Raw genomic sequence first — 22,499 nt, 5'->3', positions numbered from 1 at the left:
TCCCACCACCTGTTATTTTTCTTCTTAGCCCTATTTTTGTCGCATGAGATAATTGTAAAACTTAAAAATACCACCCCGTCAACATTTGTTCAACACAAAAATAAAGGAACAACATAAGTACGATTATTGTTCTTGTACTTTTTTTTCTGCTGAACATTGGAATCGGGCCATTTGTATAAAGTGAAGTGTGACAAATTTGTTGAATGCATGAGAATAACCACGTAAACGTTTAGGTTAGTGTTAAGATCAGTAACATCTTTTCTTAATCGGAAGACTTGGAGGGAAAAAAAAAAAAAAAAAAAAAAAAAAAAAAAAAAAAATAAAAAAAAAAAAAAAAAAAAAAAAAAAAAAAAAAAAAAAAAAAAAAAAAAAAAAAAAAAAAAAAAAAAAAAAAAAAAAAAAAAAAAAAAAAAAAAAAAAAAAAAAAAAAAAAAAAAAAAAAAAAAAAAAAAAAAAAAAAAAAAAACCACACTTGGGTTGCATGAATGATGCACAAATAAATGTGAATAAAAAAAAAAAAAAAAATTCAAAATAAAAGTTTTAAAAAAAAATTCAAAAAAAAAATTCAAAAAAAAAATTCAAAAAAAATCAAAAAAAAAATTCAAAAAAAATCAAAAAAAATCAAAAAAAAAATTCAAAACAGAAATTGAAAAAAGGAACAGATTCAGGAAACGCACATGTGGCTCCTCTTTGCCCAAGCTGCATTTACCACGGCTCGAAATTTTGTTTTCGGTTCATGATAAACCTATCAATTTCATGCGCAACCATACGTTCTACCTTATTGCCCTGCATTTCATTATGTTATCTTATCTTATCTCATCTTATGTTTTTTTTTCTCCTTTTTATTTTGCAGTTTTTGAATATATATGCACAACCTCCTGATACCAAAAGTCTTGCAGACACCAACTTATTACTCGGCCTGCACAGATGCATACTCCTGGATGTACCTACTCGTGGTCACTCCCCTCATTTGTCTCTCGCGAACATTATTTATATCGTACATGTCGCAATTGTTTTCACAAGTATACACAGCAATGTATGAAAATTTCAAATTCGAAATGAGATTTTGATCTGCGTGTAAATTTTTTTTTATTCTTAAGAAATTAATAACAGTTGACAATACTTGGAATTCGAAAACTTTTGCTTTTTTGCATATGTGACAGTGTGGAGGTAATGTTCCTTTACAGCATTCAATAGGGGTGTTGGTAATGGATGAGACGTTAGAAGAGGAGCTGGTTTTTCTTTGCCCATCATCAGAATTACAATCATTATCCCGTTCATATATATTATTCCTGTTGCAATTTTGAATTATGTTTGATGAGAGCAACACTTGCCCCTTGTATGAATACCGAATAAACTGATTAGGAAATCTCTGTATTTTTGTCAAATATCTTAAAAATATTTTGTCAATTTTTCTGATCGACAGCACATCCTTTTGAATTTCTTCGAATGCTTTCATTTCACTGTCGTCTAGCTCATCTTCTTTTACATCTCCAACAACCTCATCCCTAACATTCTCTTTATTATGATTTAACTTTATCTCAATTGTATGTTTTTCTCCCATAGTATCACACGACTCGTGGTTTTCCCTGTTTTCTATGTCCTCATCAGATGAGCTTCTCGAACCGACACTGCTTTCCTCACAGTCCTCTTCGTCACTTATATATATTTTTTTCTCTTGAAATATGGCATGTTTTTTTTGTATGCATTTCTTATGCTTTCCACTTTTGTCTTCGCATGGTATACCACAGAATTTACAACAAAACAAGTATTCCATCTCGGGGTCGAATTTATTTTTATCTTCTTGTATTAACAGGGTCAGGTAGTTTGCGTTCTTTTTCGTTACCATTTTGTCAAGCAGTCTTGTCGCATCTTCTGTGCTACTAGATTCAATCTTTTGGTTGTTACATTCTTCTGCACCGTTTCCTGGAGCGAGAAAACCTCCGGCAGTTGAGTCATTCGGTTCGTGAGCGATGGTAATGCCATTCGATTGGTATGGAGTGCCATCCCCATTCGATTCATATGCGGTGGTAGCCCCATTCGATTGATTCAGGATGTTCATCTCTTTGGTTTTGCAAAGCATCACATTGATCTCAGTAGAAAAATTCTCCGAATGAAGATGGACACTTGAATGAGTTAAGTTTCCTTCCATCGAATATCCTTCAGTTGTTTTGTCATCATCATTAGTTTGGCTCATAGGTTCTAAGTCTTCCCCAGATGTGTACTCAGAAGTGGGTTCAGATTTATGTTCAGATGTATTTTGCGGTGACGTGCCCTTCACGGGTAAGTCCCCATCTGAAGAACTCGTCTCCTCCGCACCTTCAAGATTGTAGTTATAAAATGGATTGTTTCTAGGTAGCTGGGTTCTAAAACATTTAATCTGATTACCACAAGGCAAACAAATAAACAGGTATATGCATCTATGAAAGCAGTTCCCCACATTTTCAATGGGTGCATATATTTGTAGCAAAAAGGACATTAAATTGTTGCAAATTACGCAATGAAAATCTTTTTCTGGATGTACATTGACCCTGTCTAGCCAAAAAGGTTTTCCACCAACTTTAGAAATAAATTTTTTATTTATTTTTTCTTTGTTATGCAGTTCATTTTTTTCACCCTTCTCTTTTATGTATCCGAGCAAAACGTGAACCATTTTTTCAGGTACCAGTAGTTATTCTGACGTCCTGATGGACGTATCTAGAGGGCAGGAAGTAACAAAGAAAAGGAAAAAAAATCTTCAGCTTCGGGCTTCAACTTCGACTTAACTTCAGCTTCAACTTTTTTTTGTTTTAAAAGCACTATAAAAAGAATTTCAAGTTCTTCTGAAATGTCGCGACGGACATACAGATTTATCTAAGATCACAACCAGGTCTATGTGATATCAGGACCAGGTTCATAAAGTTTGGCAACTATTTGATTTCGATAACAAAAAAAAAAAAAAAAAAAAAAAAAAAAAAAAAAAAAAAAAAAAAAAAAAAAAAAAAAAAAAAAAAAAAAAAAAAAAAAAAAAAAAAAAAAAAAAAAAAAAAAGGTCCTCAACTTGGAGTACACAAATTAGAAGGAAAAGAAAGAGCACATTAAGAGATCCGAAAATTTTTAAGCCATTTATGAGGTTCTTCTTCTTCTCCTTTCTCATCANTAAAAAAAAAAAAAAAAAAAAAAAAAAAAAAAAAAAAAAAAAAAATAATAATAATAATAATAATAATAATAATAATAATAATAATAATAATAATAATAAGGTGAATGAATGCGTAGACAAATGAATTGGTGAAATGTAATATGACGAGCAATCTGGAAATGTGGGAATCACGAAGTACTGAGAAATGCAGAGATAGGGACGAGATTTCTCCTCCCTATGGTATGTAAAAATGAAAAAGGAGATTGTTAAAATTTTATCATCCGTTGCTGTGTTCAGTTCTTGTTCACTTTTGCAGATGTAGATGCATGTGTATGTACATTCCTTGTTAGGAAGCACTGGAGTTACTCTTCAACTTAGATGTGCATATGTCAGAAGCAGACCGAAAAGGTTCCACGAGTTGCGGTAGTTTATCACGGGGAAAACAAAGCAAGCTAAATATTGCAGCAAAGGGACTAAGCATAATAAAAAAAACACTTAAAATTCCTCCAAAAACTTTTAAAACCGTCCCAAAAACACTTAAAATAACTCTATACAGACTTGAAATTATACCAAGCATGATGGGCACAACTGGGAGCAAATTCAAAGCAACGTCAAAGAGAGGGGACATGAAATACAGCAAAAAATGGAGTAAAATAAAAGCGTAGAAAATAAATGTAACAATATGCACAATAATATACGTAATAATATACCCAAAAGTGTGCCCAAAAATAAATGCAAAAAAAAGAAAATATAATAAAAAATAACAAGGGAATAAAATGGGATGACGCTTAAAAATGAAACAATTTTTCTTTTCTTTTATTTTATTTTCAGTCCTTTTCTTTTTCTATCTAATTAAGCGATAAAATGGCAGCGTATTGTCATTCATTTTATTTAGCATTAAGCTTATGTTTGTATTTACATACATGTATATTTTTTTTTTTTTTTTTTTACCAAAATGTACAAGCCCTCAAGGTTGATAATTTTCCCATTTGTGTATAAATTTCTTTTTATTTTATTTTATTTTATTTTATTTTATTGTTTTTTTTTTTTTTTTTTTTTTTTTTTTTTTTTTTTTTTTTTTTTTTTTTTTTTTTTTTTTTTTTTTTTTTTTTTCCTGTTACGCAAGGTATAGGATTATAATGGAACGTGGTTCATGCCATTTTATGCTTAATGAATTTTTTCATATCTTTTATAAAAATGGGAAAACATAGAATATTAATAATTTAGAAAATTAAATAGAGGAAAAGGTTCATGCATGAAAAATAATATCTCTCCTTCTTCGGGGTAGATGAGATGGATATATATAAATATATACATATATATACATATGTATAAAATATATTTGAACAAATCCAAGCTCAAGTGAAAAATGGTGGAGAGTTTGAAAAAAATAAAAAATACAAATATAAAAAATGCAAATATAAAAAATACAAATAAAAAATTTGAGAAAATTCCAATACAAGAAAAAAGGAAAAATCAAAAAATGATCTTTTGAAAAAAAATAAAAAGGAAGTGAGAAAGAGGAGCAAGCAATTGAAAGTAATATACATGCAAAGTCCCAACAGACGTCTACGACAAATGGTTCAATCGTTGGTTGCTAATAAAGGAAAAAGCATACCACGAGTGAATGAAAGAAAAGAAAAAAAAAAATAAACACGCATGTGTACGTACATACATGTATATAAAACACGTACATCTAAGCCTTTTGACCTACGCGGGACATATGCATACTTGTTTGCAAAAACGAACACAAAAATACCAACCCCATAGTGAATTCATTTTGAAAAACTAGAGAATTTCTACATCTATACTCCTTGCTTGTTACCAATAAAAGGAGAGAAAAATCTGTGGATATAAATTCATTTCCACACCCCTTGAAGGAAAAAAGGAGAAAACAAAAAAAAAAAAAAAAAAAAAAAAAAAAAAGAACTCTTAAATGCTTCTCATCATTCAGGGTTAGAATGGGTGAAGAAATTGTCAAAAGATGTTTACAACCACACATTGGAAAATTTACCTAGCTTACCAGTCTCCCCCACACACATTTCACCCCTGATATGGTTAATCAAATTGGTGGATATTAATTTTACCTGCATGTTCATAATTTTTTTGACACTTTTTTGTAAACTTTTTCAATAAAGCAAACATGGAGGCTAAGCTGAAAAAAAAAAAATTTCTGAACAACCTTCAGCACAATATTTGTAAAAATTACAAACTCTACCATAACGACTTCTACGAACAGTTCGACAAATTCCTTTTCAATTACAGTGTGGTTTTGTTGAATCCTTTTAAGAAGAATGATTTGTTTTGCCACCAGCTTTCATTCTTAAGCTACACAGTCCGATTTTTCTGCCCCAGCAAGGAGACAGGTGGAGGTTATGCCGATGGAATAGAAGATGATAATGTCAGTGAAGAGGAAGATGGAATAGAAGCTAGTGGCAGTGAAGAGGAAGATGGAACAGAAATTAGTAACAGTGAGGAGGAAGAACTACTGAGCTTGAATCTTGCGGAGAAGAGAAAAGAAATATGGGAAAAGATGAAAAGGAAAGAAGGAACAGAAAGAGACCCCAGAGGTATTAAAAGGGAGGAGAAGCAGAAGATGAACCCGTTAATTCCTCACGAGGATCTAAACGAATACCTAAATGGATTAATGATAACGAGAAAAGAAGAAATAAATTATGCAGAGGAGCTATTTTTCCTAATTAGTCAGCTAATAGTGCTTCACAAACATAATTTATACGTCTCAGTTTTGTTAAGCATACTGAAAACAATTAGACAAATAAAAAGGTACATAGATGTGATGAGTTACTTACAGGTTCTGATATTTTTAAGTGATGTGAAACTGAGCAGAGTAAAGATTATACTCTTCAAAAATGTTATTGAGATAGTCACATACATAAACAGAGGTCCTAAGAAGGGAGAAAAAAAACTCCCTAGTGAAACGTTGGGAGATCTAAAACTGAAAGATGAAATTTTACATCTTTTGCATGAAGCATTTATAGAAAATAGCCAAAAAAAGCGGATTCAAAAAAAGTACTCGAGTGGCATTATGGCAAGAAAATATTACCTAACCAATGTACAGTTAACAGAGAGTTTCAACAATTTTGCATGCAGTGTACTAATTGAACTAATTAAAAAAAATATTTACGTAACAAAAAAAAATATAAACTTCATATGTGAAGGGGTATTTTATAAAAATGCCAAAATTGTGAAATGTGTTTGTTTTGCCTTACTAGGAAAATTAGACAATAAAGATTTTGTGGTTAAAATGGCCAAAGAAAAAATAGATGCAAATAAACAAATCGATAATTTAAAAAACATAAGTAATCAAACTCACCAAAAATTAACGAAATCCAAGATTAAGAAGTTACATTTGAAAAAAGAAAAAATTATGAACCAGATTTATAATAATAACCACAAAGGGGAAAATTCATCTGACGATGATCAAGGAGAATGTAATAATGGGAAAATAAATAAAATTTCAAAAAACGCCAATTATACCTTTATCGATTTTTTATTTGATGCGCACACATTTGCCTCTAACATATTCAATTTAATTTGTTCAAAATATCGATTCAATCATGGATCAGTTAAATTGCTACTTCTGAATATTTTATGTAGAATTTACCAGAGGAATAATATTATTGAAGAAAACTTTTTTCTTTATTATGAACATGTACTATTCAATTTAAAAAATAAAAATATATTGCCAAAATATTTATCCATATTTATTCAGTGTATTCATGATTGCATTCACCCACATTACATACAACGAATTGTTAATGTGCTGATTAAAAAATTTTTATGCGAAAATTTATCAGAAGAGTTTGTTTATCTAATTATTAACACCATTATAGAAATTGTTATCAAATCCCCAGGATGTCTAAATGAAGAAATATTTGAATCCGTTATTGTTTTTAAAGACTACAAAAATAAAAATATATCTATTCTCATTAAACGATTCATTAATCTTTGCAAAAATATCAATCCGGACGTTTTGAATAAAAAATTTCTCGATAAAAAAACTGCCTTGCTTATGCAGAGGAGAAAAATTCTTAGCTCATCAGGCCATGGCACAACAGTACCGGATGCTGGTTCGATCTTGCAATATTCATATCTCCTGCATGCGGCGCGAGAGGCCACAGATGTGGAAGAGGTGGATGAAGCTGCAGGAGCAGAAGTTGAATCGGCAGAAGAAGCTGGATCAGCAGAAGAAGCTGAATCAGTAGAAGAAGCTGAATCAGTAGAAGAAGCTGAATCAGTAGATGAAACTGGATCCGCAGAAGAAGCTGGATCAGTAGATGAAACTGGATCAGTAGATGAAACTGGATCAGCAGAAGAAGCTGGATCAGTAGATGAAGCTGGATCAGTAGATGAAGCTGGATCAGCAGAAGAAGCTGAATCAGTAGAAGAAGCTGAATCAGCAGATGAAGCTGGATTAGTAGATGAGGACAAATCAGGAGCTGCACCAATGAATGAATCAAAGACCACCTTACAGGGCGCTGTGAATTCGCAGGGGAGGGGCAGAAGCAGCAAAGAGGATAGAAAAACGAAAGGGAAAGACACAAAAATAAAAAGAGAACTTTTCATCATGGAAAAGAACGAACAAGTATTGAGTGAGCGAATTTTAACAGATGAAGATTTTAAGAAATTAAAACGGATGCGTGATTATATTACAAACAATAAGAATGTACACATGTCCGATTTGCAGGATATATGTAACGCAGAGTATAGCAATGAAGAATCGGATAGCAGTAATGAAGGAGAGGGAAGAGAAAAGATTATAACAGATCAAGATCTAGTGCTTAAAAAAAAACTAAAAAAACATGAATTGATGAAAATGAAAGTAAAAAAAAAGGGAGAAAATGATAATCGTTATAAAACGAATAAGGAAAAGGAAAAGAAAAAATCAGTTATGATGTTGATGCAGAAATTAAAGAGGAAGAAAAAAAACACAGTTACTCAGTATGGGAAACTTAAGAAGAAACTCAAGGGAAAACTTGCGGCTAGAGCAAAGAAGAGGGGAATTTTACAAAAGCGAATTGCTAAGAAGTTGAGTAGGAGGCGTCGTTGATACGGAGTGGAGAGAACATAAAAGCATGAACCAAAAAAAAAATGGAAAAAAAAAAAAAAAAGTGTGCCATCCCGACCCATTGGAACGTGCTATAAAAATAAAGAGGTAAATAATGCGAGAGGAAAACAGACATTGAATTTTTTTCAAATGGTAGGAAGGTAGGAAGAAGATCCATCCAAAAAGTATAAGCCTATGAACTTGTTCTAGAATGGAAAAAAAAAAAATAAAGGTGAAAATAAAAACTTTTATTGTGTTTACAATTTTTCACGTTTTTTCACGCTTTCAATTTTTACTCTTCGCCTCCCCATCCCCTGCGCGTTTCGTCGTCTGCTGGAGGTAGTATAGCCGAAGAGGACAACATTTGTAGTGAAAAATAATTAACTTTCACAAAATTGCATGCGATCCATACATACACATAAATCTGAGTGACAACGAGGGAAATAACTTTCTGCAGAACTCCACTTGTTTATCTTAATTTTTTTTTTTTTTTTTTTTTTTTTTTGAAACTTTTATGAATCTTTCTAAAAAGGAGAAAAAATATAATTTAAAGATGTTTGTGTTTTGTATGTGTACAATAAGGACATTTGCTTGAGGGAAAAAGGGAAAAAAAAAAAAAAAAAAGGGAGAAAATATGAACAAGCGGCAATGGAATAACACAAGGGCGAAAAGGATGCGGGAAAAATAATAAAAACAAAATAATAATAGGAGCTATAATGGTAGTAGTAATAATAATAGTGGTCGTGCGGTTCCTACTTAACGGAAAAGCGAGGTGAATGAAAAGGGAGTGGTGTCATGTCATATGTCTTTTTTCAGTGTAGTGAACATGAGGGTTACACATTTTTTTTCTTTTCTTCTTTTTTCATTTCATTTTTTTTTTTTTTTTTTTTTTTTTTTTTTTTTCTTCGTCTCTCCCCTCCCCCCTCTTTTACCCTTTGACAGGGTGGATAAATTCAAATTTTGCACGATTTCCCTAACGTTTTTTTTTTTTTTTTTTTTTTTTTTTTTTTTTTTTTTTTTTTTTTTTTTTTTTTTTTTTTTTGTTTGCTTCGTCTCTCCCATCCCGCCTCTGTTACACTGTGACAGGATGGATAAATTCAAATTGTGCACGATTTCACTAACGTTTTTGTTTCTATTCTATTTTGTTTTATTTATACTTCTGCACGAGTGGGTGATTCCTATCCATATTCTCATCTAAATGACACACTCAAAGGGGGCGCGCCTCTCTCCCTCTCTTCTATTCCTCTTCGGAGCAATCAGAGTAGGTAAAATTTCCCATCTTTAAATTCAAATTAAAGAGTGACGAATGGCTTTTCTTGAAGTTGTACTTGACATGCTTAAAATTTTTCATGAGAAATTTTTTTTCACTATAATAATTTGCCTCGATTATACTTGCACCAAATTTGCGTCCGCTTAATTCCTTCCTTGCTTTTGTCGCTCCCTCAATGTTTTCGAAATAGATGAATGCACACCCGATCGATGTCAGATCATAGTTCAGATGTGCTAGGTCGTCTTCCACTGGTTTCTCATCGCGCCTATCACTCCTTTCGTCACACGTGCCTTCAAATGCGTCTGCTTCTGCTTCCACATCTGCTTTTACATCTGCTTCCACATCTGCTTCCACATCTGCTTTTACATCTGCTGTCACATCTGCTTTTACATCTGCTGTCACATCTGCTTTTACATCTGCTTCCACCTCTGCTGCCACATCTGCTACCACCTCTGCTGTCACCTCTGCTGGCACCTCTGCTGGCACATCTGCTGTCACCTCTGCTGGCACCTCCGTCTGAATCGCCTTACGCATTAAATAATCAAAAGTTTCTTTAGAAAATACAGGCAAATCAACCTCAACAATGGATCCGAATTTCTGACACTCAGCTTTTATATCCTCAAGGATGTCCCTATATTCAGTAGGATCTGAAAGTTCATCAAAGGTGGCGATTTTGCTAAGAACGACAACCCTTGTTGGGATTTGTTGTGACATTATAGAATTCTCAGATTTCATGTATTTCTTCTTAATCAAACTATTGATAAGAGGATCATTTACAATTTCATACTCAAACTGAATTTTGTAACTAGTATTTTGATTTAAAATTTTATGAGCTTGTATAGCATTTTCAGGTGTAGCATATTCTACGAGAGAAATATAAGTATCTGAATTCTCATCTCCTTCGAAACATTCAAAATTTTTAAGTTCACCAAATGCTTCCAATAATTCTTTGATTTTACTTGTTTCGTTATTTTTGGCTATATTAGACACACACAATTTTTGTAATTTTATCATATTCATTGGTAAGTAAGCATTTTTCATTTTTTCTTCATTTTGACAAAATATAGAAAAAGCTTTTAGTCCTATCAAACCTTGAGACAAATAGTAGTTATCTATCGTAGGAATTGTTGCAGGTGGTATAAGACTTGTCAGTTCAACGGGGAAAGTTTTGGGTCTACCTATTCTTAAATTGTTACCATAAAAATTTATTCCATTTAAAAGCATACAATTAGATGTATCTTGTAAATTTCGAAATTCTACAAATGCATAATGAGTATCTCCTCTGATACATGCCTTCAGACATATATTTTCATTTTCATTCTCATTCTCTTTATTATACAAAATCAGTAGGCACATATTTAAAAATTTTACAATCTCCTGAACATCTATATGTTGAGGGATATTTCCTACATATAATTCTCTAGCCGTTTTTTCCGCCGTTGCATCTAAGGATGACAAGCACAATTCGTTTATTCCAACTGCATTTTTACACAGCTCCTGCAAGGATTGGCTGCTTAATTTTAGCTGTCCGTTCAGAAGCATATTCAGATGCGACTGATTCAGACCCAACCCTGCCAATCCTCCTACTATTTCTACATTCACTCCTGATGTTCCTGTTCCTTCCCCACCGTTCAACTCTTTGTTCTTCTCTTCTTGGGTTCCAATATTTATTTCGACCTTTGAAGGATCACTTAAGAGTACACCTGTGCTCAAGTTGCTACTTAAAGTGTTCAAGAGATTGCTACTTGGTGTAGATGTTTTACTGCTCCCCACGTTTATGCTGCTATTCAAGGTTTGAATCAAATTATCAATATTGCTGGAATTGGAGCTCTGGTTCCTGGCAAAATCGGTTTTCGTCTGCGGAGTTCCTCCATTACAGATTCTATTATTAATGTTGCTGTTGTTACAGTTGTCATTACTGATGTGGTTACTACCGACGTGGTTACTACCGATGTGGTTACTACCGATGTGGTTACTACTGATGTAATCATTACTGTTGATATCATTGCTACTATCATTATTAGCTTTAGTAGTAGCATTATTATTCGTATTATTATTATTACTAGTACCCTCGTTGTTACCACCTCTGTTAGCACTACATAACTGTTCTTCACCACCAGTTCCCACTTGCATATTTTGAACGCTTGACGAAAAGTTATTTTTTGCCTTTTTTTTTCTCTCTCCTTCATCAGCAGACTCCGGTGGTGAATCAAATTTGTATGTTTTGTGACGATCTCGTTCTCTCCTCCTTGAGCTACTTCTCCCTCTCCTTGATCTACTTCTCCCTCTCCTTGATCTACTTCTCCCTCTCCTTGATCTACTTCTTCCTCTCCTTGATCTACTTCTTCCTCTCCTTGATCTACTTCTCCCTCTCCTTGATCTGCTTCTTCCTCTCCTTGATCTACTTCTCCCCATCCTCCTCCTCCTCCTCAGCTCGATTTGTCTTCTCTCACTGCTCCTTCTCCTATCTCTTCTAATATGTCCTTCGAAGACACTTCTCTTATCCAAGATGCTTCTCCTTTCCTCACGTCTCCTATGCATGCTTTTACTTCGCCCTCTATGCTCCCTATATCTTCTCCGTACAGTATCATTTCTGCTACTACTGCTGTTGCTCCTACTACTACTATTGCTTCTACTACTGATATTGCTCCTATTACTACTATTGCTCCTATTACTACTATTACTGCTGTTGTTGCTATTACCTCTTCTATTGCCGCTACTGTTTTGTTCATCCTCTTCTGATTCATCGTATTCCCTTTCCTCCTCCTCATCCCTCTTCAACATCCTTCTCCTCCTCCTCCTCCTCTTTTCAATTTGTTTCTCTCTTTGATCACTTTCCTCTTCAACACTTCTTTCTGGACTCTTATATCTATTTCTGCTTCTCATACGTATTTCTACATTTCTATATGATATACCCTTAAGTTTGTATTCGTCTCTAACTATATCACGTTTTGATTTTAAAATTTCTGGACTTTCTCCTCTACTTCTTTTTCTCCTTCTACTTCTTCTTCTTCTTCTCCTCTCTTTGTCATGGTTCCCATTATCATCACTACTACTGTTGGAATATCTCTCACCATGATCATCTGGTTTGATTATTCTCTTTTTGTGTTTCATCCTTTTTTCACGCTTCTCCCGATTGTGGTGTACACTACTACTACTTCTTCGGCTGTTGCCACTATCACTGCTATCATCGCTTTCACTTTCCTCCTCCTCGTCCTCTTCATCATCATCATCGTCCTCTTCATCATCATCGTCCTCTTCCTCTTCATCATCCTCTTCATCATCCTCTTCTTCTCCCTCTTCTTCCTCCTCGCTGCTATCCACCATTCTTCTTTTCCTCCTTCTCTTCTCACTTTCGACACTTTCTTCTTGTCTTCTTCTCCTTCTTCTTCTACTGATCACATTTTCAACATCGTGCCTATGTTCCTTCATCATATATCTTCTCCTTTCACTCAACTTCTTCCTCTTTACCATTTCATCATCGGAGGAACTATTCTCCTCTCGATTGGATTGTTCGCTTGAGCTATGATACTTCTTCTTTTTATCATATGTTCCCATTTTTCGTGTAGTGGCGGGTTCTGATTGGCAGATTCGTAAATTTATTTACTTTTTTTTTTTTTTTTTTTTTTCCAGTAAAAATTGGCTAGCTACGATTTTCTTTACCATAGATAGAATGCATAATTTTTTCTCAACTTTGTAACTTCTCATAGTATTTAATGGCCCATTATTTTTTTTTTCTTTTTTTTTTTTTCTTTTTCTTTTTCTTTTTTTTTTTTTTTTTTTTTTTTTTTTTTTATTCTCTTTCTTTGTCGTCCTATTCTTCCTCCTCACAAGTTACTCATTAATTGAATATAAAATTTAAAAAAAAAAAAAAAAAAATGTGAGGGGATAAAAACACGGGAAGAAATTGAAAGAGGAAGAATAATTGTTCCTATGTATAGTCATAATATATATAATAACATAATGTGCATATTTTATATATGTGTGAAAATATATATATATAAGCATTTTTTTTTTTTTTTTTTTTTTTTTTTTCTATCACCTGATATATATATATAATATATACAACGACAATGCATGTATATATAATTTGTGGGTTCCGAATCTATGCAATTGTTGGGCACTGCCACATTATTTATTTTTTATTTACTTATTTTACTCTTTTCTTGATTGAATTTGATTACTACTGAATTTTTCTTCTCATCCTTCCCTCTATGGATGAAATTGGGAGGGGGAAGTTTCAATATTTTGAGTGTCATGTCACCTGCGTACTGAGTAGATATATATTTGCAAGTATTTCTGCAGGTGTTTTTGCAAATATATTTCTTCTAGTATTTCTGCACGTATTTTTGTGCGTATTTAATCTCAGTATATAATTCAAGTACATTTATACTCCTATGCCTTGTGCTTGGAAATGAAAATGCTCGTTTTAATTTTTATCTATTTTTTTTATTTCGCCTTATTTTATTTCGCCTTATTTTATTTCGCCTTATTTTATTTCGTCTTATTTATATCGCTTTGTTTATCTCGCTTTGTTTATTTCGCTTTGTTTATTTCGCTTTGTTTATTTCGCTTTGTTTATTTCGCTTTGTTTATTTCGCTTTGTTTATTTCGCTTTGTTTATTTCGCTTTGTTTTATTTTATTTTTATTTTTTCCCCCTTTGGCTGGGTAAACAAATCGTGTTATCTCACGAGATCGTCTGGTGAACTAATGACTTGTCATACAAAAAACACGACATAACAGTAACTAATTTAACCATGTTAAGCGTTCTTAGAAAAAAAAAAATATTTTTTTTTTTAAATTCATCACTGTAGTAAGGATAAAAGAAGAAAAAAGTGTTTCCCATTCGGTCCTACATTCATATCGTTCTTCCGCTATTCCGCTATTCCGCTATTCTCTTATTCATTTCAGGATTTGTTCGCTTCTTCATTTTGTGATTTCTTCCGCTTCATTTCATTTAGTTTTTTTTTATTTGATTTTATTTTTTTTCTAAACCCCCTCCCCAGACACCGGCTAACTCCGTTACTCCTGAATAATCATATTCCACAAGAATAAATATGAAATTTATTTGCAAAATTAATACTAAAGATATAATATGTATACATAACGCATATATACAATGGAATGAAGAAGGGGAGTGGTGGTGGAGAAAAATACACTTTTTCTAACGATAACCTATGCTTATTTATTATTTATTTATTTTTTTTTTTTTTTCCATTACACATATTCTATATCTTACTATGTTTTTATCCATTCTTTTTTTTTCAATTTAAGAACAAAATGGGAAAAGGAGAAATTGTCATTATTTTTATTTTATTTTTTTTTGGGGAGGTATGGTGGGACTCTCTTTACACTTTCGTTTATTCTTTATACAATTATGGATCTCTCATTTTTTTAAACTTTTCTTGTCAATAAAAAAAGAAAAAAAAAAAAAAAAGTAGGACAAGTGGCTATAGGAGTACTACTATTTCGAATAAAATATATCACTTTGTCTTTACCAACCTTTTACATTTTTTTTTTTTTTTTTTTTTTTTTGAATTTGTTAATTTGTTATATTCTTAACTTATTAATCAAGAATGGAAATTCTATGAATGGGGAATGCTTGTTAAATAGACACACACATATGCATGCATAAATAACCAATTACTGGGATTTTTAACTTATTTCGGTGCCCTCGTCCATACTTTTTGCAAACGGGAGAGAGGTAAGAACTAGACGGGATTGTTACTTTGGAGATTTTTCATACGGGTAGTATAACATTTTCTACTAAAATATTTTGCCATACGAATAGTCTTTGTATGTGTGTTTGTTTTTTTTTTTTTTTTTTTTTTTTCTGTTTTTATCGACCATTCAAATTGACACATATGTAACATTCGATCTGTTACTTCAAAATTGTTATATGCAACTGAAAAAAAGAAAAGAAAAGAAGAGGATATACAGAATAGGTCTTTTATGAATGAAAAGAAAATCGTGCTTTTCTAATTTTTTTTTACTTTTACACCCGATCTGTATAAAGACAATTATTACAATGGTATTATTTTATTTTACCTTATTTCAATTTATTTTATTTTACCTTATTTTACTTTATTTTATTTTACCTTATTTTACTTTACTTTATTTTTCCTTCACTTTTTAAAAACCCATTTTATCCATATCTGAAGTAGTTGTAACTGTCTTTCATATTCTCTTATCTATAAATATATACACACAAATATATTCAAAATTCATTTATGAAAAATTAGGTAGCTAATTCATATGGGATACAAAAAATGATATTCCCATTTGGGGTGTGTTTTCACATGCACATACAGGTAGTTGTATTTGCTTTTTTTTTTTTTTTTTTTTTTTTTTTTTTTTGGCAGGGGGGAAACAAATAAATAAAAAATACATATACGTGTACATACGCATGTACATACGCATGTACATATGCATGTACATATGCATGTACATATACATATACATATACATATATATAATGTTTATGTATCACACCAATGTTCATAGTGCCCCTCTGCTTGGCAACAGGGATTGCGCTTCATTTGGGTAACCAAGTGCAATATCATGTTCTTCCAATTTAATGCTCTATGGGTGCATTATTGAATACCGAAATGCTGACAAATGTAATGACCCATGGAATATTCAATAACTTCTGATTCATCCTTACGTTTCAGTAGAAAGAAATCATCTCTTTTCTTGAATATGTAGACAATGTCGTAACGTGTTTCTAACATATTGGATATTAACATGTCAGCATATATAATTCTTTCGTTCGACTTTTGTAAAAGTTTCTTTTCATTATCTTCTAACTTGAAGATGCAACATTTCAATAATGGAAAATATTTTTTTGTAATTTTATAAAATTTGGGGCATAACTTCATGTGAAAGGAAGGGGCAGAATTTCCATCGCTGTCTATTTTGTGATCGTTCAATTGGAAAAACGGAATGTAAAAATCGCTAGCTGCTGCACAAAGGACAACGAGGTGTGACGTGCGTTGGTTCTCCTCCCGCTGATTCTCCCTTTGCTTCACCGTTTGCTTCACCGTTTGCTTCTCCTCCCTCGGTGGATTCTCGTTTACCACGGGGTCAAGTAGTGGAAGTATTGCTTCTGCCTCAATTTTGGCTATGAAGAATCGAACTAGTGGTATTATCCCTTCTCTGAAATCTGCATCTAACCATATACTTCTATCCCTTCCAATAGAATCATTCAAAGCGTTAGTAACGTAAACAAAAAAAGATTTCAAATGGATTAGGTAACTATTTTCTGGTGCCTCCTTCACACATCTGAAATTCAGAAAAGAGTTCAATTTGTTTAGCAGGTCAGAAATACATCTATCGTTTGGGAAATCAGACGAGAGAGTTGATTTCTTAGCTTGGTTCAGAAGATGCTTCAAAATAGATGTAGCAACAAATTCGGTGTTCAAGAGTGATGTGTCATCGTCTGGATAGTAATTGATCACATTGGGATGGGGAATGTTTATATCTCTCAGTTTCGAATATTCATTTGGAATTCCTATGGCGTGCTGAGAGCCAGGGGCACAGAATTCCTCCCCCATGCAGTCCTCATGAAGTAATTCGCAAATGGCAGTAAGATAAAATCCATACTCAAAAATCGTTTCGAAAGAAATGCAAAATAAATTTTCTCTGAACTCTTCATATGCTTCAGCATCATTTATGAGAGCTTTGCTAACTTTGTCATCCAATTTTAGTGAAATATTTCTGTTTACAATTTGTATATTATCAATGCTGGATACATGTTTTAAATGGCACTCGAATGGCATAAAAGTACCCTTTCTATAAAGAAAAATTACTTTTTTTTTTTTTTTTAAAAAATATTCACAAAGACGTGCTCCTCGTTTTCCGGTTGAAAAGTTTTCTATATTTCTGATTTGTACCTTTTCAAGAGGAACTTTTGTTCCTCCTGATGTTATAAGAATTATCTTATTCCCCTTGATTCCTAGGAATTTATTTTTTATCTTTTTCAGAATTACATCTAAATTTTCTGGCTTTACGGCGTTTGAGAAAAATTCTCGATGTTCCTCCAAATATTCTTTCTTCATCTTTTTTTCCAGCAATTCGTGCGTTTTTTTCCTTCCCCCTCCTCTCCCCCCAGAGAATTGCTATTTATTTATTTATTTTTTTTTTTTTTTTTTTTTTTTTTTTTTTTTTTTCCTAAATCACATGTGACTTTATTCGTAGGATATAAAAACAGAGAGGCAAGGGAAAAGGTATTCATTCAACGGGATCATCACTTCTGTTGATCTTTTTCCATTTGACATACACGCATGCCATACATACATACATACATACATAAATATATACACATGCACTATTATGCATTACCATGTGGGAATAAAATATTTATGAAATTTTGTGGGCCACATCTTTTGTAACGCTATTGAATCAAGAACACGAGAGGTGGGGATAGGTATTTACCTTCTTCCATTCTGCTTACACTGATTTTTTACATATGTTAACGGGTTATGTTGAATGCCGAAAAAAAAAAAAAAAAAAAAAAAAAAAGTCTTATCAAGAATAATCCCATATGTTCATAGAAACATTTACATGTATGCGCTTGCTTGTAATATGTTTCCATGTGCACCTATATTTATGTAGCTATGCACGTATGTATATTTTCACTCGTATATGTTTATATGCATCTAAATATTTGCTACCGCTGCAGTTTCGGAATTTTAAATTGCCCTTCCCTTGCAACTACACTTCAGCTGACAACATTCTACTCGAAAAAGGAGTTAGAAAAAAATATAATTTTTATTTGTTACATTTCCCAATCCAGGTGAACTCACAGAAACAGTATTGGGGGTGGTGGTGCCACAGGTCCATTTTATGGATTAGAAACATTTCTACTAAGAGCAACCCAATTGACACATATCAAAATGACAAAGAGGTTTGTGGACGAGAGGGGAGAGTGCATCCAACCATAATCTTATGTTCCATTTGCTGTTTAACAGATTGACAATTCCCTGTGCTTACAGCATTATTGCCCTACATATACGCATGTGTTTCACAGGAGTGCATTTTATGCTATCGTGAAAGTTACGGCTTTTCTATCATTTTTTTTTTTTTTTTTTTTTTTTTTTTTTTTTTTTCCCCATTCTCCAAGTCTTCCCCTACATCTCCACTTATCCAAATCTCATCCACGCAGCAACTTTTTTTTCACGATTTATCTCATCCTTCTTTTTTTTTTTTTTCTTTTTTCACCATTGTCTCGTCTACTTTTCCTCCCGTGAAAGACCATGCATTCAGGGGATCGAATTGACAACCGGCACTTTGACTATGTACTCCCCGTGCATGTCGATATAGATCAGATAAATGAAGTAAATAAAACTTGTATATACATTAGTGGAAACACGAATCCCTATGTATATTGCAAGAACACGAGTGGCAAATTAACAAAAATATTAGGTGGGTCATACAATTATGAGGTGACAGGAAATGATGGAACTTCAGATGGTGACACAAATAAGGAGAATAAAATTAAGAGGATCATTAAATCGGATGAAATATGTGGAGATAAAACATTGCTTGGAAATGGTACAAATAGTGTAGTAGCTACAACTCTGATTGGGCCGATTTTAAATAATCAAATGTTCAGCAAAGGCATTGAATCAGCTCAGTTCAATATAAGAATAAAAAATATACAAGGATTTCGTAACAATAGAGAAAAGATATTCGAAGAAATTATTACAAAAAATTTTGAAAAAATAATTGATCATGGTTCATATAAATATCAACAATTTCATATTCGAGTGCAAATTTTACATGAATGTTCATACATTTTATCCAGTATAATAAATTCTATAATTCTTAATTTTATTCACAACAACATAAGTATGAATTTTATAGTTAACTCTATAAATGTTGGGATTGTTGACAAGACAAAATTTGGGGCTTATGTAGCAGAACTTTCGCATAGAAAAAATTTAGCACATAATCGTACGAATGATCAAATTGCCTCAAATGGGCCCAAAAATGAGATCAAAAATGATCATGTTTTTCCGAACAGCGAATTACTCACAGAAAAATTGTTTTATTGTCTGCATAACAAAACATACATCCCTAAAATTATATTAGATCCACTGGATGAGGAAGTTCAGCTCTATTGTAGCAGCGCCTTCTGCTTCATCATTGCACCTGATTTCCACAAAATTTTGTCAAATATTGTTATAAAAAATTCGATAGGGATATCGAAGGAGGTCTTTACCCTCTCCAAGTCGTATGCTCTTCAAGTGTCCAAACTCTTGCACAGCAGCATCAGAAGCAGTTACATTTCCCACTTGAGGCAGATGGAGACATGTCTCAACACTAACTACTTCTCCTGAGCTCATGCCGTGCGAGCGGAAAGGAGAAGAAGAGAGTAGAACGGAGAAGAATAGAGTAGAAGTGAGAAGTGAGAAGTGAGAAGAAGCATGTAAACACAGCTGACGTTGCTCCCTTCTGGACGATACAATTTTTTCTTTTTTGCCTCTCCCCACATTAGCATGAACAGAAAGGACATCACACATAGGCATATTTAAATGCACAATCTGAGTCGATGCTTTGTGTATACATATTTTCAATTTCTACTCCTCCAAGGGTCTCTGATGCATTGCACGTTTTTCCACTTCGGGTTTCTCACCCTTTTTTTAACTCACAACTTTTGCAATTGCTTCCTTTGCAACGCTAACACACGTGCACGTGCAGATGCTTGTGAATGTACATGTGTATATATATATATATATATATATATATATATTTTTTTTTTTTTTTTTTTTTTTTTTTCTTTCCCCGCACCTGCACGCCCCTACCCCATCAGAGCGAAATCTAAAAAACTGATTGATTGTGAAAGTTAAAAAAAAAAAAATAAAATTAGGCCCATTCTCTACCTCCGCATTCTTTGATCCCAAATATTATGCGTGTTCACATGCTCCTTCTCGTTGTGAGGTAAAAGTGAGCAGAAGCAACAATAGAATAAAAAATTAAAATTCTGATAAAGTCAAAAAAAAAAAAAAAAAAAAAAATGACAGATTTAGTGTGAAATTTGCTTCCAACACATTTAGATTCCTTAACTTTTAATTAAAATTAAAAAGGACCATGATGTGGACCCAGTGGAGAAATCCCATCCGTGGGTGGAAATACGAGAAACCTGTAAACCGTTGTTCTATTTTGAAGTTTTATTTTTCTAGCTTAAGCGCTGGCGTGAGTAAGGACATGCTCAGAATCACACACACTTTAAGGATTGGAAGAGGCTACAAATACTTATCAATAAAACCATTCATATGTGAAACCCAAAGCAAAGATACCATTGCAGGTTATGCAGAATTTGCAAAATTGAGCCACGCTCCTTGGATTCAAAGTTCCTGCATAGTAAAAGATCTAGGAAGAGCAAATGGAGGAGAAAAATTAGCCAAATTGATGAACGATAAAATGTGTGAAGAAAAATTAGCCAAACTGATGAACGATAAAATGTGTGAAGAAAAATTAGCCAAACTGATGAACGATAAAATATGTGAAGAAAAATTAGCCAAACTGATGAACGATAAAATGTGTGAAGAAAAATTAGCCAAACTGATGAACGATAAAATGTGTGAAGAAAAATTAGCCAAACTGATGAACGATAAAATATGTGAAGCAAAATCTTCTTTCTCTTTTCCCAGGGTTGTTATGACCCCATTGAACACTCCAAATGGTTGTAAACAGTTTAGCACAAAAAATATTAGAGGGAGATTATTCTACAAAAGGAGACCGAAACAAATCCCGAAATTAAAAAAAAAAAATTGGAGATCCAAATGGCTAGAAGGAGCACCACAAAAAAGAGGCATCTGCTTAAAGGTTCGGGTTCAGACACCAAAAAAGCCAAATTCAGGACTAAAAAAAATTGCACGAGTTAGATTATCTACAGGTAGAATCGTTTCTGTATATATTCCAGGGATTGGTCACAACTTAAATACTCATAGCATTATATTGGTTAGAGGCGGTAGATGTAAAGATATTCCAGGTTGTAATTACAAAGCTATTAGAGGTGTCTACGATTTGTTACCTGTTAAAAACAGATTTCGTGGGAGAAGTAAATATGGGGTAAAATTATCAGAAGAAAAAAAAAAACATTTACTTGAAAGGTATAATTTTAAGCATATTTCTATTGAAAAAGATATAGAAGAATTCAATAAATTTAAATGGTTTAATTATGTCGATAAAGACAAAAACTTAAGACAGAAGCCGCTTGCTCCGAATGAACCTGTCCCCATAAATATTTTCCACTTTAACACGTATTACAGAAATAAAAAATTCCAGCAATCGTCAGAAAAGTGAGGTGTCATTTGTGAGTGCATAATCAAGGTGAGCAAATTTTTTCCTAAACTGCGTTGTGCCAAGAAGCGAAAATGTAATAAAGCTCTTTCCCCAACATGGATCCTTTCCATTTTATCCAATTTTTCATTTGTTTAACTTTTTCGTGAACACAGGAAAAACGTATTTCTCTCCTTATGGATGTATTCTTCAGCAAAGAAGATAATGTACCCACTTGCCAGTCATTGATGCATGTGAGAGTGCTGGCAAGGTTTGTGTTTCACCTCCTACTGTTTTGTGTGCTACTGTTATGGTCCCTACTGTTTTGTTTGCTACTGCTGTTCTTGCCGGCGTGCCCACCGTTCTTACCCTTGTTCCTACCTTTCTTTCATTTTTTCATTCTTTTGTTACTCAAGTTGTCAGCACAACGCATGGGGATACCCTAAAAAAAAAAAGGGATCCACAATTTGTAGAGTGCATTGTTGCACCCCTTCAGTTGACAAGAACTTTGAAAATTTAAATAAGTGTGTGCGTAAAAAATTTATATCATTTTTTAATAGCTTCATGTAACTTTATGAAGTTTCAAAAAAAAATGAAAGCGAAATTATCCTGAATTTAACACTTTGTTAAATGACTGAAAAATCGTGCCGGGGGGGTGAACAATTGTGCATGCAATGAACAAGTTGCGAAAAAAAAAAAAAATGAAATAACATGAACAAGAATAAAATAGAATAAGCTAAAATGTGCTGGGATTAGA

At 32.9% G+C, this 22,499-nt stretch overlaps 6 protein-coding genes across 6 annotated transcripts; 3 read left to right on the top strand and 3 right to left on the bottom strand.

Annotated features, from left to right (window-relative positions):
- Positions 1-910: 910 nt before the first annotated feature.
- Positions 911-2,653, bottom strand: PGO_031060 (hypothetical protein, conserved; the record flags this gene model as incomplete). The annotated part of the gene is made up of 1 exon (XM_028686090.1): positions 911-2,653. One exon carries the CDS (start codon positions 2,651-2,653, stop codon positions 911-913), a length of 1,743 nt encoding a protein of 580 aa, XP_028541891.1.
- Positions 2,654-5,261: 2,608 nt separating this feature from the next.
- Positions 5,262-8,189, top strand: PGO_031050 (protein SDA1; the record flags this gene model as incomplete). The annotated part of the gene is made up of 1 exon (XM_028686089.1): positions 5,262-8,189. One exon carries the CDS (start codon positions 5,262-5,264, stop codon positions 8,187-8,189), a length of 2,928 nt encoding a protein of 975 aa, XP_028541890.1.
- A 1,234-nt stretch (positions 8,190-9,423) lies between these two features.
- Positions 9,424-13,014, bottom strand: PGO_031040 (RNA-binding protein; the record flags this gene model as incomplete). Its single annotated transcript, XM_028686088.1, has 1 exon — positions 9,424-13,014. One exon carries the CDS (start codon positions 13,012-13,014, stop codon positions 9,424-9,426), a length of 3,591 nt encoding a protein of 1,196 aa, XP_028541889.1.
- Positions 13,015-16,050: 3,036 nt separating this feature from the next.
- On the bottom strand, positions 16,051-17,514 carry PGO_031030 (phosphopantothenate--cysteine ligase; the record flags this gene model as incomplete). Its single annotated transcript, XM_028686087.1, has 1 exon — positions 16,051-17,514. The coding sequence occupies one exon, from the start codon at positions 17,512-17,514 to the stop codon at positions 16,051-16,053; it is 1,464 nt and encodes a 487-aa protein (XP_028541888.1).
- Positions 17,515-18,711: 1,197 nt separating this feature from the next.
- On the top strand, positions 18,712-19,797 carry PGO_031020 (hypothetical protein, conserved; the record flags this gene model as incomplete). The annotated part of the gene is made up of 1 exon (XM_028686086.1): positions 18,712-19,797. The coding sequence occupies one exon, from the start codon at positions 18,712-18,714 to the stop codon at positions 19,795-19,797; it is 1,086 nt and encodes a 361-aa protein (XP_028541887.1).
- Positions 19,798-20,881: 1,084 nt separating this feature from the next.
- PGO_031010 (30S ribosomal protein S12) lies at positions 20,882-21,766 on the top strand (the record flags this gene model as incomplete). Its single annotated transcript, XM_028686085.1, has 1 exon — positions 20,882-21,766. One exon carries the CDS (start codon positions 20,882-20,884, stop codon positions 21,764-21,766), a length of 885 nt encoding a protein of 294 aa, XP_028541886.1.
- Positions 21,767-22,499: the final 733 nt, after the last annotated feature.

The sequence above is a fragment of the Plasmodium gonderi genome (genome assembly GCF_002157705.1).
Source record: "Plasmodium gonderi DNA, contig: Chr03, whole genome shotgun sequence".
NCBI classification, from domain to species: Eukaryota; Apicomplexa; class Aconoidasida; order Haemosporida; family Plasmodiidae; genus Plasmodium; species Plasmodium gonderi.
The sequence above is the reverse complement of the archived record's forward strand: the minus strand, read 5'-3'. Positions and strand labels throughout refer to the sequence as shown.